The sequence below is a fragment of the Phocoena sinus genome, chromosome 1, assembly GCF_008692025.1.
Source record: "Phocoena sinus isolate mPhoSin1 chromosome 1, mPhoSin1.pri, whole genome shotgun sequence".
NCBI classification, from domain to species: domain Eukaryota; kingdom Metazoa; phylum Chordata; class Mammalia; order Artiodactyla; family Phocoenidae; genus Phocoena; species Phocoena sinus.
The window spans coordinates 32804218-32821201 of NC_045763.1; the positions used below are offsets into that span (position 1 = coordinate 32804218).

Here is a 16984-nt window from a genome sequence, read left to right on the forward strand (position 1 = left end):
TGAAGGATTTTGGCTTCAGGGAAGGACACACTAACCTCATCCTCAGATCAGCTTTAATTTCTGATGTGAACAGAACAGATGGGAGTTATCAACAATGTGCATTATCTGACGGTGTAGGTGGGAAGGTTTTGAACTGTGCTGCTGAAGGAGTGCCACGCAATCTTTTAAAGTCAGTGTCTCAATTTTTTGTGCTAAATTTCAGTTGCCTTCGTGCACAGTTCCAGTCTTTTTGTCTTGGTTACCACTCTGGGGTATATCAAAGGAAAGTGTCAGAAGAAGGTCTAGAAGAGTAGAGTGATGTCAGGTAATGAAGGGCCTTAAAGTTCTTGCCATACTGTTGGGAATGGCCCAGTGAAGGTTTTTAAACAGGGGAGTAACATAGATTTGGTAGTCTGTGTGGGAGACAGAGGATAGAATGAGCTAGATGCAAAAGAAACTGATGGGGTTGAAACAGTAGGGAAGGGGGCACGGCACAACCTTTAAAAGAATGACATAGCCCGGGGACACGACATAAACTGATTAGAAACAAATAGGTCCAAGATGGCGGACAAGTCGACTTCCACTAGACCTTGAGCCTCAGTATACACTAATTGTAATACAGCGTGCTAAATGACACAGCCAGAGGCACCATGACCGTTCCAAGGCCGACCATAAAGGTCAAAAAGTGCTCCACAACAAGAGAAGCCACCGCAATGAGAAGCCCGCACACCTCAACAAAGAGTAGCCCCTGCTCACCACAACCAGAGAAAGCCCGCATGCAGCAACGAAGACCCAACGCAGCCAAAAATAAAAATAAATAAATAAATTAAAAAAAAAAACTACAATGAGGTATCGCCTCACACCAGTTAGAATGGGCATCATCAGAAAATCTACAAACAACAAATGCTGGAGAGGGTGTGGAGAAAAGGGAACCCTCTTGCACTGTTGGTGAGAATGTAAATCGATACAGCCACTATGGAGAACAGTATGGAGGTTCCTTAAAAAACTAAAAATAGAATTACCATATGACCCAGCAATCCCACTACTGGACATATTCGCAGAGAAAACCATAATTCAAAAACACATGCACCCCAATGTTCATTGCAGCACTATTTACAATAGCCAGGTCATGGAAGCAACCTAAATGCCCATCGACAGACGAATGGATAAAGAAGATGTGGTACATATATACAACGGAGTATTACTCAGCCATAAAAAGGAACGAAATTGGGTCATTTGTTGAGACGTGGATGGATATAGAGATTGTCATACAGAGTGAAGTAAGTCAGAAAGAGAAAAACAAATATTGTATATTAACGCATATATGTGGAACCTAGAAAAATTGTACAGATGAACCAGTTTGCAGGGCAGAAATAGAGACACAGATGTAGAGAACAAACGTGTGGACACCAAGGGGGGAAAGTGGTGTGGGTGCGTGGTGGTGGTGTGATGATTGGGAGATTGGGATGGACATGTATACACTGATGTGTATAAAATGATGACTAATAAGAACCTGCTGTATAAAAAAATAAATAAAATTAAATTAAAAAAAAAAAGTGGGCAGTGGCCCAATTCCTGAAAATCCCCACCCCTTCCCCAAAATAGCTGGAATACTCCTCCCACTCATTTAGCCTATGAAATCACCCACCCCTATAACAACTGACAACTCTCACCTTCTGAGATGGCCCACACTGTCTGTGGAGCGTGTTTCTCCCTAAATAAATCCACTTCTTACCTATCACTTTGTCTCTCACTGAATTCTTTCTGTGATGAGACATCAAGAACCTGAGCTTCATTAAGTCCTGAGACCAGGTGTGATCTCAGTTAAAAGACCGTGGGTGCAAGTCCCAATCTGAGTTACACGGTTTTGGGGTCACCTTGTTCCTGGCCCTCAGTTCCCCAGAAAAGATAAATGATTCTCACCACAATCATAAGAGATTGATACCAAGTATTCATTCCTAGTGGGGGGTCATTCTTTTCTTGAGATCAGATCACTTATGTCCAAGGCATCAATTAAGAGATCTTGGATGCTTGGCAAACAGAGAATCAAGGCAAAATAGGGAAAGGGTTTGAGAGCCATTTTATCATTCAGGTTAGATGGGGTAGATGAACTACCTTACACCAGTGGCCACACACTAGGGAGGAGCATTCGTACCCTCTTCTTTGGCAAAACCCTGACAATAGCCTGTTTTGAGGCTCCCATGTCAGTCTCCACACGGACCAGCCCATCTATTAACACTATCTTTCTGCAAAGGGGAACAAGTTATTACTTTCCATGATTCCCTTCTCCCTCCACCCCTACCACCCTAGTCCAAGCCACCAGCATGTCTCACCTGGATTTATGAATTGGCCTCCTAACTGGACTCCCTGCTTCCATCTGTGTCCCCTTTCAATTTATTCTCTACAGAGTAGGTGAAAAGATCATTTTACTTCTCTGTTCAAAACCTTTCAATGGCTTATTATTTCCCTCTGAGTAAAGGTCAAGTTCTTAACTAAAAGACTTTGCATTACGGCATGATCTGCATACCCCTCCTTCTTATTTTTTTCACTCTTTCCCCACTCTCTTACTACTCCTCAAATATGCTAAGCATTGTCACACCTCAGGGCCTTTGCTCTTGCTGTTCACTGTGCATGGCACACTTCTCCCAGACCCACACGCCTTGGCTTCTTCTCTTACTTTCTTTTGGTCTGTACTCAAATGTCAGCTAATCTTGTAAGCAGATAGGGTAGGGGACCCCAGAGAAAAAGAACCAGGCATGGCTTTCTTGATATAAGAGAAGCCATTTTAGGCCTATGCCATTTTGTGATCTAAGCCTGGCCACAATGCTTGCCCTTGAACAGGTCTCAGTAATTAATGAGTTTAAGGGAACAAAAGAAGGCAGGAACAAAGGAAAAGCAGTCAAGAAACAATAGTTCAAAATATCGTATATTAACGCATATTTGTGGAATCTAGAAAAATGGTACAGATGAACTGGTTTGCAAGGCAGAAATAGAGACACAGACGTAGAGAACAAACGTATGGACACCAAGGGGGGAAAAGAGAGGTGGGATGAATTGGGAGATTGGGATTGACGTATATACACTAATATGTATAAAACAAATAATTAATGAGAACCTGCTGTATAGCACAGGGAACTCCACTTTGCTGTCCAGTAGAAACTAATACAACATTGTAAAACAACTATACACCAGTAAAAAAAAAAAAAAAGAAAGAAAGAAAGAAAAGAAACAATAGTTCAGTGCTAAAACAGATTCCTGTAAGAATCTGGTACATATCTTTGAGCTGTTCTTCAGGAACTTAAGTCCCCACCCTGGTGAAGGATGGTAACTACATGAAAAGATCCCAAACTGGGTGGAACCAAAGGAATGATGATGTTGACCTTTTCTGATCCTCATGACTTCAGTCAACTAGAGCTTGGGCTCTGGCAACCTTTGCCCCAATTCTATGCTGAATTCTCCTCTGCTCAAGCTCCTTCACGAATATGCTTAAACTTCCCCAATTTTGCTGTTCGGGGAGACACTGCTTTGGGAAAGATCCTTGGTGTTCTCCTTACTTGCTGCAAGTAGTAAATCAATCCTTCTCCCACTCTTTGGCTAGGTTGTGTCTTTTGTTTTTGTTTTTGTTTTTGGCTGTGCCTTGCGGCTTGCAATATCTTAGTTCCCCGACTAGGGACTGAACCCAGGCCCTCGGCAGTGAAAGCATGGAGTCCTAACCACTGGACCGCCAGGGAATTCCCATTGGTTGTGTGTTTTGGCTCGATACCCACCAAGAGGTGACCCAGTCTTTGAGTAACAACCTGAGAGCTCTTCCTTGCCCATCTTACAGCACCCCTGCCAACACACTACATCCCTCTTTCCCTGCTTTTTCTTCATAGCACTTACCACCTCCTCTGCTTTTACTGTTACATATATGCTTCTTATCTGTCAACTCCTCATCCACCCTAGCCCACTAAGAATGTTAAGTTTCAGGAGAGGAAGGGGCTTTGGTTCACTGCTATATCCCCAGCACCTAGATCCCTGTCTGGTACTTAGCAGACACACAGTATTTGTTGAATAAATGAGTGAATTCCAGTTTTGACTTTTAGAAACCTCATACCAGCTTCCTGATCCCTTATCTCCTCAGACACATGGTGACAGATCAACTATGGTGCAATTCTCCCAAGTATGGTGAGCTAGTAGCTAATCCTTATTGGACACTTATTCAGAGCCAGACACATGACTAAGAGTTTTATATGATTTTTCTCATTTGATCCTCACAGTGTGAGGGGTAAATACTATTATTCTCATTTTACTGATGAGGAAGTGATGCACAGAGGGGTTGCGCTGTTAATATGTGGTGCAGCTGTGACTAGAACGTAAACAATGACTCTAAACCTGTGCCCTTAGCCACACAGTTTGGGTGGCAGGGGCTTTGTGAGGATTTGGACTAACTGCAGCAGGCTGGGTGGACCCAGACAGGAGAAGACAAGACTGAAGAGGACATAGCAGTGATAGTCCAAGTGAGCATTCTGAAAAAATGTTTATCCCCTCATATTTTTAAGTTGATATCTAAAAGTTTTCATCATAAATTGAAATAGTTGCAATGGATGTAAATTCTGGCAAATTGTAAATAATGACAATATAAGATAAAACTGTTAAATCTTTCTTCATAGTGTGTCCAACAGAATCTACGTAACAATTGAATAACCACCACCCATTTAAAAGTACATGAATGAGCTCTTTAACATTCGATAATTCTACACTGTTCCTTTATAACTTATATTTATGTTCCACTTCCCCATGTTATCCAAATGTAACACTTTTTATGTTTGAAAAACATTTTATAGATCACATCTTTGCAATAAAAATATGTATGTATTAAAGTAAAATTTAAATTTTTTTCCTGTAATTGTATGGCTCTACATATTAGAAAGAATTCTTCTGAACTGTAATTTTACAATTACCTTTAACATGTAGCTGCTCTTTTGACACGATTACAAATTCGATAACACATAAACATAAAAGGTAAAATTCTACTGGAAATGCATCTCTCAGTGAGATAGATGGGGCTTCTCCACCAATTAATTCATGTATCTGAATGACTATTTCTTACTGTTAGATAAGCAGGGTCCACTTTCAATTTTATTTCTTTTTTGTTTTAGTAGATACGGTGCCGAGAAATATTACTCACATTAATGTATGATAATACTTGTAGTTTTGTTAGAATATTAATCAATTCTTTGGTTTTGTGGACAAAAAAAAAAATGCTGCCTGCCATTTCAGTAAACAAAAAATGTTGCCTACGGGACTTCCCTGGCGGTCCAGTGGTTAGGACTCTGGGCTTTCACTACCGCGGCCCCGGGTTCAATCCCTGGTGGGGGAACTAAGACCTGCAAGCTGCACGAGGGGTTCAAAATAAAAACAAAACTCATTACCCACTTTCTAATATGCCTGAATTCAGAACAGCCCAATATAGGCCAAAACACACTTATAATGCCTAGTCCCGCTCTTAACTTCAGTCTTAAGGTATCCCAGGGATGAACACACCACAGTCCGAGAAGCACCAGTTCAGAGGAATGATTTCTAGAGCCTGGGAAGCCGGCTCCTCTGCTGTTCTTCCCAGCGACCTCAGGGCCGGAGCGGCGGCCCACTCTGTCCGTTCCCGCTTAGCCCGAAGACCAGTGGTCCTGACCGCGGAAAGAACGGCGCAGGCTGCAGCCCAGCCAGGGCAAGCCCCGGAACGAAGAGAAGAAATTGCCACTCGGGAGGCTAGAAAGCGGAGAGTCCGCGGCTCTGCCAGGCCCAGGAGGGAAGCCGGACCCTCGGCAGGAACACGCCGTGGAGGGGAGGGGAAAGAATGTCGGTGCAACACAACTCAGGGGATCAACGGCTGGCGGAGGTCGGAACTCGGACTGTGGGCCGGAAGTGAGGAAGGCGGAGCTGATCCTGTTCCTGCAGACACTAGGCGGCCCTAGGGAGCGTCAGCCGGGGGAAGAGTGTCTGTGTAACACTGCGGGCTGAGCAGAGGGCGTGGGATGGGACGGGTGTCGGTATAGGAGCTCTCGGGAGGGACGGATATCGCTGTGACACTGCGGGGATGCTCTGAGGGGACGGGTGTCGGTGTGGCACCAGTGCTCGCTGAAGGAGCCGGCGGAACGGGGTGGTCATGGGGATGTGGGCGTCGCTGGACGCGATGTGGGACATGTCGGCCGAGAAGCGTATCTTCGGGGCCGTGTTGCTCTTCTCCTGGACAGTGTATCTCTGGGAGACCTTCCTAGCACGGCGGCAGGTGAGCCTAGACAGGGCCCACCTGACCCCGACACCCGGCCAGCTCTAGGCCAGCCTCGGTCTCGACTCCAAGTCCCTGGATGATTGCTGCGGCCCCAGCACCGGCCTCGACCTTATGGGTCCCTACTGAGCCTCCTAACTTGGCCCGATGATGGGGTAGGCCTTGAGGGGATCTGGTGCTTCAGGACGTTTCCCGCAACGTGATCATGGGCCCCAGGCCGCTTAGGGTCTGGTGAAAGGGAAGGCAGGGCTGCCGCCTTTTCAGGCCTGAGCTCTTGTACCTGCCCCACAGCTTCCTAAGGATTCTCGGGCCCAGACTTACTTCCTTTATTTTTGGCAGCAACTCATAAACCTTCAGAAAGAAGATACTAAAATTTTATAATCACAACTTCCCCATGATATTTGTGTCATGCTCAGCCACAGCACTGGGAAGCCATTTTCTGAAAATGAAGATTTCTCAGTCCTTCCAAAGACCTGAACTCTTTTCCCTTTAAAAAATAAAAAAGAAAGAAAAAAACGTGTATATTGTTGTTTTTGCCCAAAGAACATTTTCTTAAAGGCTTCTGTATTGTTTTTATTCAAACAATTAAACAGTAAAGTAGAAAGTGAAAGTTACTTAATAACAGTTCCCTGGAGATAATCACAATTAACAGTTTGATGGATTAGAGATATGAACTTTATTTATTTATTTATTTTTTTGGCCGCACCATGTGGCCTGCGGGATCTTAGTTCTCCCACCCTGGCGGGCAGTAGAAGCTCGGAGTCCTAAACACTGAACCACCAGGGAATTTCTGAGATCTGAACTTTTAAATGAGATAGATTTGAAGTTTAATTGACCACTTTATGGCAGTCTTTCACTGCTGGTTTTCTTCTGTGTTGGCACTGAATCAAGTCAACTGTAATGGTTAGGAAAACCTTTCTTTTTTTAACTGCTGGAACCTATTCCTTGAGCACTACAATCTTTTTCCTCTGCAAATTTCTCCTCTCAGATTACATTCTGTATGAATCTTTAAATTGAAAATTAAAAAATTTTCTATATCTGTCATTGTCTGGGTTATATCTAGATTTCTTTTTTTAGTCCAGGATATTCAAAGAGGTGTTAAGCTGTATAGCACTAGGTTCTCTGACTAGCTCTTAAGATAGCTTCATTAGTACAGAATGCTGTAGGCCTAGAGAAGATCCTTTGCAGAAAGTAAGCACACAGTATGTACTGTCTAAATTGGAGATGGGGTATTGAACATCTACCTACTGGTCTTACTTTAATAATAAGCCTAGTTACAGGAACTACTTTTCAATAATGTCTTCTTTCTTCAGTTATGCTTTCATGTAATGCCCTTTATCAAGTGTTTGGTAAGGTATCCAATAATAAATAGAGAATAGAGATTTATTGTAAAACCATTGTAGAAAATGCTGTCCATTATATTGTTTGGTATCTGTTCTCTGTATTATGTACCATGGGCTGAAATTACTTTCTAGAATTTGTATAACGAGAAAGTTTGTCTTTCTTGAAGACCTGATCTGTTTCTGTCGTTCCTCAAATTTCCCTTAATTTGTCTTCTAGAATCAAATTTAATGACTAGCCACATTATCTGTTAAAACTCACGATTAGCATATTTACTTTCTTCTGTCCATGAATTTAGTTTCTATATTATAGGATGTATGCTATACCTGGAATGAGTAGTACTCTTTGTAATGTTACAATTTTGGTTTACCTCTGCAAACCAAAGTGTGTGACAGCTTTGATTTTAATTTCACCTAGTCAACTAGTTGCAGGTTCTCTCATGCTTTTACTTTCCTGCACGAGTTGTTCTAGTGGTCAGTGTACTTCATCAAACGCAGTATTTGTGTATGTATAAAGCAAATTCAACAGGCTTAAGTGACAAGTTAATGTTACAAACCAAAGTTTGATCGTAAATGACTTGTAATAAATAATGAGTTAGCTTGACTGTTTCCTTAAGGTGTTTTCTTCAAAATATTTCAGAGACGGATATATAAAACAACAACTCATGTACCACTGGAGTTAGGACAGATCATGGATTCAGAAACATTTGAGAAATCTCGACTGTATCAGCTGGATAAAAGTACTTTCAGCTTCTGGTCAGGACTCTATTCAGAGGTTGAAGGCACTGTGAGTAATTTACTTCTTGGGGAGACAGTCTGTCAACTTATTTAATACTTTGGAATGTTTATTTTCATTTTTGTGACACAAAAGAGGGTACACACCTACAAATCCCGGAATGCTTTCTTAACCTTTGTTATTGATGGTAATGAGTGTGGAGCAAAGCAGGCAGAAACATAACTATTTAGGCAGTTGAAAGCTGTAGAGTATGATAACTGTCACCCTGAGGCCAGGTATGAAAAATAACTTTTTAAAAAATATTTATTTATTTGGCTGCGTTGGGGCACGTGGGATTTTCATTGCTGCGTGCCGGGTCTTCCTTGCAACGTGCGAGATCTTTCAGTTGCAGCATGCGAACTCTTAGTTGAGGCATGTGGGATCTAGTTCCCTGACCAGGGATTGTACCTGGGCTCCCTGCATTGGGAGCGCAGAGTCTTACACATTGGACCACCAGGGAAGTCTCAAAAACGAACCTTTTGTTGTAAGTTATTCTTGTAGCAATCCCAGCTCCTCTTCCTGCCTCTCAACTCTGTAACCTGTCCTCTACATTGTAGCCCAAGGAATCCTGAAACACGATTCTGATGATGTTATTCTCCTATGTAAAACCTTTTGCTGGCCCGCTGTTTCCTTCAGAGTAAAGTCCAAATTTCTTGGCGTGCTTTATGAGATCCTTTTGACCTGGCAGCTGCTTACTTGAGCCTCATCTTTTTATTCCTTCCCCCAAATTCTTTCCGCTTCTTTATCGTCCATCTCATACCCAGCTTGGTTTCTTATGACCTTGAGTCTTTTCACATGCTGGTATCTCCGTCTGGGGTGCCCTTCCTCTCCCACTTTGTCTCCACTCTCTCACTGGGGCCGGATAAATCCCTACTGTTCCATTAGGATCCAGCTGAGACATCATCTCTTCTAAGAAACCGTTTGAAACTTCCCCATCCCTCAAGTCTGGATAAAGTAGCATCCCATCATTATTCCTATCAGAGTACTTAGCATATTGTATTGAATTTGCCTGTTTAGCTGACAGACTGGTAGTTCCCTAAAGATAGGGTACTTTAAAGTCTTGTTCATCATTTTATACCTAGTACCTGACATATAATAAGCACATAATTCATATGTATTGAATGAAATAATGAGTGACAGATAATTTTTACTTAGTAAAACAGGGCCAGTCTTCCCCCATGCTAAAAGAAGAGAGGCTGTAAAGTACAGAGCCATGTTTCTCAGTCTTCTTTTCATGATCTCCCCTGGCCCCTGACCCTGGTACCTTTTTATCCAATTTTCCTAGTTGCCCCTCCATGAAATTTTAATACCAGAGATATACTGTATGTCTGTTTCTGGTGTGTGTGTGTGTGCGTGTGTGTGTGCTTTACACATAAAATGAGTAAGATTCCCCCTGCCACCACAGACCAGTTCTTGGTTTTCTACCCCTAAGAACAACTGAAGGTGCATGGCATTGAGGTTGAGAGCTGACTCTGAATTCAGGTGGTTTGAGTTTGAGTCTCAGCTGTACCATACCAGCTATGAGACCTCAGTCAAGTCACTCAACATTTCTGTGCCTCGGTTTTCTGTTAAAATCGTATGGTAATAATAGTTCCTCATTCATAGTGTTGGCGAGAGGACTGAAAATTAGTTAATATATGTAGGATGCTTAGAATAGTGCTGGATCTGCAGTAAGTGCTCCAGAAGCATTGGCTATTGTGTTTTTATTTATTTTTGGCTGCATTGGGTCTTCGTTGCTGCACGGGCTTTCTCTCGTTGGGGCGAACGGGGACTACTCTTCGTTGCGGTGCGCGGGCCTCTCATTGCGGTGGCTCCTCTTGCCGCGGAACACAGGCTCTAGGCATGCAGGCTTCAGTAGTTGTGGCTCGCGGGCTCTAGAGCGCAGGCTCAGTAGTTGTGGTGCACGGGCTTAGTTGCTCCTTGGCACGTGGGATCTTCCTGGACCAGGGCTCAAACCCGTGTCCCCTGCCTTGGCAGGTGGACTCCCAACCACTGTGCCACCAGGGAAATCCCTTGTTGAAATTTTTAAGGGCTACAAAATAGTGCAGTATAAAGTGATATAAACATGAATAGAATCCAGAAGTCTATATTAATGAAAAATGGGTATATATTCTTTTTAAAAAATAAACTATTTTTTAGAGCAGTTTTAGGTTGACAGCAAATTTGAGCAGAAAGTACAGAGCGTTCCCATATACCCCATGCCCCCACATATGCGCAGAACTCTCCCACTGTCAATGTCCCGAGTCACAGTGGTGCATTTGTTAGAATAGATGAACCTACACTGACACATCATTATAACTCAAAATCCATAGTTTACATTACCATCGCCTTTGGCGTTTTCCATTCTATAGGTTTGGACAAAAATATAATGACTTGTATTCACCATTACAGTGCCATACAGAATAGCTTCACTGCCCTAAAACTCCTCTGTGCTCTGCCTATTCACCCCTGCCTCCCCGCTAATCCTCGGCGTCAACTCATCTTTTTGTCATTCCCATAGTTTTGCCTTTTCCAAAATGTTATATAGTTGGAATCATATAGTTTATAGCCTTTTCAAATTGGCTTCTTTCACTTAGTAATATGCACTTAAGAGTCTCCCATGTCTTTGCATGGCTTGACTTTATATTCTTTTTGAAAAAATGCTCTGTCATAATTCCTCCAGAACTCTTAGGTCCCTCAGTACCACTAAGAGAAAGATTCCTAAATTGATAATAAGGTTGTAGGTACTTTCACCGTAAGCATGTTTGCTGTAGACAGCTTTGCTGTAAGCATTTTCACCACATAACCAATTGACTGTAAGGCAACTTTGCAGTAAAAGATAAAATAATGAAAAATAACAGAGGGACATTAAAAAGGACATAAACATGTAAAATGAATAACAAAATTAAAAAGACTTTATTGCAAAATACAAAACATTTGAATACATTTAAAATGTGTGTGGATTCATGACAATACTGCACAAATAACTGATTTTATTCTGTGAATTGTACCTAAGCACTTGTCTTCCAAGTCTTCTGTTCATAGTATTTTTTTTGTTGTTGTTCATAGTATTTTATACAGTTTTTTTCTTGTTGATTTGTCTCATCGTTCAGCATTGCACTTTTTCTTTTTTGCTAAAACGTCTTCCTTTGTTAAGAGAAGTATCAGTTTTCAAATACTAGGAGGCATATTTGTAACTGAGCACTGTATTGTGTTGTGAAAGCCTCTATACCATAGTTCGTTCTTGGTATGTAGTCAAATATCCACTGATAGATGTTCCGAAGCTCTATGGGAAATGTGGGTTCAACTTTGCACCTTGGAGACCTCTTTCTCCTCCAAAGTAGTGTGTTTCAAAGTAAGAAACCAACTCTTGGGGCAAATCATCTGTCAGCTCAATAAAGCCATCAATAAACATCGCTAACTGGAGGATATACTAACCAGTTGAAACCAAACTGTCAACCCCAAACTGTCAACCAGTTATTTTATCTTTCACAGCAAAATTTCCTTACAGCCGTTTGGTTATGCAGCGAAAATGTGTGCAGCAAAGTATTTAAGGCAAAGAAGCTTATGGCAAAGATACAGACATGTAAAAATAATGAGATTGGCTACCATAATTTGCTTCCTCACTTAAAGAGAAGAAACTGGCTGTTTGTAGCTTTGTTAAATGATTACAGAATTGGTCCTAGTTAGTCACAAAAATGCGCATTGACAAATATTGAATACTAAAGACTAGTGTGGGTTAAAGCAAAGACTCAGAGAAATTAAATGGCTTGCCCATATAATGGGCCAGGTGACACTCACTGCTAAATGGGAGAACTGAATTTCAAACTCTGCTCTTCTGAGTCTTTAAAATTACACAGAAGAAAACCATTTTTGAAACTCTAGGGACTGCAACATGAAGGTGCTAAATTTATCCTTGGGGAATTAGTAAACTACATTTCCATTAGATAGGAAGTATTTTGTGTTACTTTGAAATCCTGTTCTGTTTGAAAACAATTTCATAATTCTATTTTGTGTTGATTAAAATTAATTGGTTTGTAGAGCTTTGGTCACAAAGAACAAGTGCAAAGATTAATTTAGCCTTTTTTTTTTGCCATGGTACTTTCTACCTGAGGGAACATAAGAGGCCCTTGTGACCAAATTACAGATGCCACTGTTCACACAAATGTGACAGAGCACCCAGAGGTAAAATGTCCCCCCTTTCTGAGACAAAACTTTTCCTGATATCTCATAGGTGTCAATGAAAGAGCCCTCTCAAGAAATGGAATGACCGGGGAGTAGAGTAGGGGCAGAGTAGAAAAGTTCAAATTACAGCTTCTCCAATTTCTGCTTGTTTCTGAGTCAGCGGTTTAGCCTCTTTGAGGTCTCATTTTTTCTCCTCTTTAAGATGAGAAGAAGATAGATATTAAACCACATTTCATATGTTTTGTGGCAGGGACTGAGTAAGATAATGTAATGAAGCATTAGTATAGTACTCAACACATAGCAATTACTTAGTCACTGGGTTTTCTCTGGGCAAGTTACTTTAACATTTCTGAGTTTCAGTTGCCTTATCTGTAAAATCGAGATGACTATGCTCCCTGCCCTGCCTGCTTCTCAAAGACTTCAGTAAAATAATATATGTGGAAGCACAGGACTTGTTTTCGCAGGCATCATTAGTTCTTTTTTTACAGGACATCCTATCAATACAGAGAAACTTTACTGTTCACCGTGTTTTTGTTTTTTTTTTTTTTTTTTTTTTTTTTTTTTTTTTTTTTTTTTTTTTTGCGGTACGCGGGCCTCTCACTGTTGTGGCCTCTCCTGTTGCGGAGCCACAGGGTCCGGACACGCAGGCTCACCGGCCATGGCTCACGGGCCCAGGCCGCTCCGCGGCACGCGGGACCCTCCCAGATCGGGGCACGAACCCGCGTCCCCTGCATCGGCAAGGCGGACTCTCAACCACTGCGCCACCAGGGAAGCCCCCGTGTTTTGTTTTTTATTCCCCAAAAGCATGCTAAGCAAGTTTGCAATAGCAGGTTTCCAATGCATTCATAAATGCATTCAAAGTTCATATTAAAGGTACCCTTGATACTTACTTAAAAGGCTGGACTTTTGGAACTTCCCTGGTGGCGCAGTGGTTAAGAATCCACCTGCCAGTGCAGGGGACATGGGTTCAAGCCCTGGTCCGGGAAGATCCCACATGCCGCGGAGCAGCTAAGCCCGTGCGCCACAACTACTGAGCCTGCACTCTAGAGCCCGCGTAGCCACAACTACTGGAAGCCTGAGTTGCCTAGAGCCCGTGCTCTGCAACAAGAGAAGCCACCGCAACGAGAAGCCCGCACACCACAACAGAAGAGTAGCCCCCCACTCGCTGCAACTAGAGAAAGCCCACGTGCAGCAAAGAAGACCCAACGCAGCCAAAAAAAAAAAAAAAAAAGCTGGACTTTCAATAGTAGGTGTTCCAGCCTTTCCCCCAAAGCATTATAAATCCTTAATTCTGCATTATTTATTAGTATTGAGAATAGGATGAAGGAAATGCCATCCCAAGTCAATTAGTTCAACAAGTGAAGCATATACCACATACAGTGGTGCCAAAGCATGTCTTCTGGGGAAAACAGTTTATAATCCAAGGATTGAGGTTAGTTAAAGTAAAGTGGAAAATAGCTGGATGTAGAGTTAAGGGGCCTTTAAAAAAGGCAGTCTATTACAAACAGTGATTTTCAAACTTTGGTGTATATCACATTTAAACTGGAGACTGACGTCTTAGGCCCCACTTCCAATTTCTGATTCAGTAGTTTCTGGAGGTGGAGGCTGAGGCTTTTCATTTCTAGCATGTTCCCAGCGACGCTGATGCTGCTGTCCAGAGACCATATTTGCGACCCATGGTATTGTATCAATCCCTGCATACTGGTAAAAGTCTAAGAGATGAATAGCATCAAGTATGAGTGTGATTGTGGGGAAATAAGAATGCTCAAGTATGGCTAATGGGAGTGTAAATTGATGTAAACACTTTAAAGAAAAATCTGATAATGCCAAATAGAGTTAAAACTCACCATATATTGGTCTAAAAAGGTGTAGAGGTGTAAAAAGTAAGTTGTAGAATGATAAATACAATATGATGTCATTTATATGTGTATATATATATATTCTTTTTTAAAAAAATTTTATTTTAATAAATTTATTTTATTTATTTATTTTTGGCTGCATTTGGATCTTCGTTGCTGCGCGTGGGCTTTCTCTAGTTTATCGGCGAGCAGGGGCTACTCTTTATTGTGGTGCACAGGCTTCTCATTGCAGTGGCTTCTCTTGTTACGGAGCACGCGGCTCTAGGTGCTCGGGCTTCAGTAGTTGTGTGGCATGCAAGGCTCAGGTAGTTGTTGGCTCGTGGGCTGAGAGCGCAGGCTCAGTATTTTGGCACATGGGCTTAGTTGCTCCGCGACATGTGGGATCTTCCCGGACCAGGGCTCAAAACCCGTGTCCCCTGCATTGGCAGACTGATTCTTAACCAACTGCGGGCCAGCCAGGGAATTCCCTATGTGTGTGTGGTGGGTGTGTGTGTGTGTGTGTGTGTGTGTGTGTTGTGTGTGTTTGTATATATTCTTAAAAAGCATATGTAAACCACTTTATTATTTATGGATACATATATAAAAATGGAAAGTAGATTGTGGAAAGGACACCTAAGAAATATATGATAGTGCCCAAACCCCTCAAAGAGCCACAAGGAACCATGCTGAACGGATGGAATATTGTACTTCTAACCAAGGAGTGTGATCACACTCCGGGGCTCCACAAGTGAGAGAAATACAGTGCGTTGACCTCCTCTGGGCAAAATGATTCCACGAACTTGGTATCTGTTGTGAGAAGCCCGTGTTTTGTAAGCATGTATTCTTTTCATCATTTTAAGAGCTGCTCCCTCGTTCATATGTCTTATTGGTTTGGTGAATATCTGTGTTCGCTTTATCTGCCCCAAGACAAAGGGTGGTGCTGAGAAAGTGCCTTACTCCTATTATACCCTGACTCCTACCCTCAGGATTCCACTTTTTCCTGACCCAAGGAGAGGCTCTGATAGCTCAGTCTGTCCCCCAACATGGTAGGTGGGCATGGCTCTGTACTTATACCGATACTAATACTTTTGTCCTAACCAAGAGGCTATTGTCCTTTCAAGGAAAAGCCAGCTATGGAGCCATAAAGCCTGGCTCAAATTCCATTTCTTTCACTTGTTAGCTGTGGGATTTTTGACACGTTGCTTAGCCTTTCTAAGCTTAGTTCCTGATTATTAAGGTCTTTTGACAAAAGTTTTTTTTTTTTTTCTCTGAAACAGCTTTATTGAGGTAAATTAACAAATCATACAGTTCATCCATATAAAGTGTACAGGCAAAAACCTTTTAACAGTGTAAACTTAGTATCTCAAATTGGTTGTATCTGTCTAAATGCATATTTTATCCTAAATAAGATCTGTCCTTTTTTTAATGTACTTTCATATGATAGTTTCTAGTACTGCTTCAATGTGACCAACATGTGCTTTGTTTTATAGCTTATTCTTCTCTTTGGAGGAATCCCTTATCTCTGGAGACTCTCTGGGCGGTTCTGTGGCTATGCTGGCTTTGGACCAGAATATGAGGTATGTCATTCATTAGCATATATTTGTCAGTCTTTTCTTTTTCCTTGGCCAGCTTTCTACTAAAGTTAATTTTTTGGCTCCTACCGTTATTAGGCTTCTCTGTCTCGGCAGTCCTTGTTGACCTGTGTTAGCATAATGCAAGTTACTGTAGCAAACCCCAGCATTTCAATGGCTTATTACAGTAGTTTATTTCTTAATCACATAATAACCCAGTGTGAGTATTTTGGGTGTCAGCAGGTGACATCTTTTATGTAGTAAGTCAGAGACCCAGTCTCTTCTTATATGGCTCTGCCATTCCCTAAGTGCCCCTAAGTTCTCTGCATCCAACAGGCAGATGGAATGAGAGGGTGGAGAAAGAACATCCTCTTCTTAACTCTCTTGGCTCCGAAGTGATACCTGTCCTTTGCATTCACATTTTCATTGGTGAGCCAGTCATTTAGTCTCAGATGCAAAGAGCTGAGTGATGTAGTCCTCTGGTAGGCAGCTGCCTTCTTGGGAACAACTCTATGAAAGGGGAAGTATGAATTATGTTGAACTCACGCTAAGCAGATACCCTGTGCCACACATGCTTGGGCAGATACTTTGATACTTTCAACAGAGACAGAGAGTATACCCTCTTAGAATCTCCACTGAGCTGCTTGAGTTTGACTGCCCACCTCTTCCAGGAATTCCAGTTTATTGGAATCAAAGCCTTCGACCTGAGACTTTCTGCCTGTAACGGATGCTGGGACACTACTTTTGACTTTTTTCTTGGAAATTGCCAAGTCTGTTCTCTCCTTCCTGATTGTTTTATTTGAAATTGATGGGTCTTATCTATACATGTAGGTACCTTGGGCTTTAATTCAGCTCATCCTGTATCCTTTTCTGTGTACCGTTTTCTAAAGGAGCCAAACATCTTTAAGACCTCTTCTTCCTGTGATATCTCTGTATCTTCATAGACTCTGTCCTGACCTGCTCTATGCGCTGTTAGAGTTTAATTGCATGTTCTCTGTATTGTTTTCATAAAAAATTTAAGGTGGTTTTGTATAAACATGACTGGCTCC

General features: G+C 41.9%; 1 protein-coding gene across 1 annotated transcript in view; it reads left to right on the plus strand.

Moving 5' to 3' along the window:
* The first annotated feature begins 6041 nt into the window (after positions 1-6041).
* The window catches only part of ZMPSTE24 (zinc metallopeptidase STE24), a 48080-nt gene continuing 37137 nt past the window's right edge, over positions 6042-16984 (plus strand). Inside the window, exons 1-3 of the mRNA XM_032603064.1 lie at positions 6042-6247; positions 8228-8374; positions 15855-15941. Coding sequence (XP_032458955.1) covers positions 6125-6247; positions 8228-8374; positions 15855-15941 — 357 coding nt within the window. The 5' untranslated portion in view covers positions 6042-6124. The remainder of the gene's footprint in view (positions 6248-8227; positions 8375-15854; positions 15942-16984) is intronic.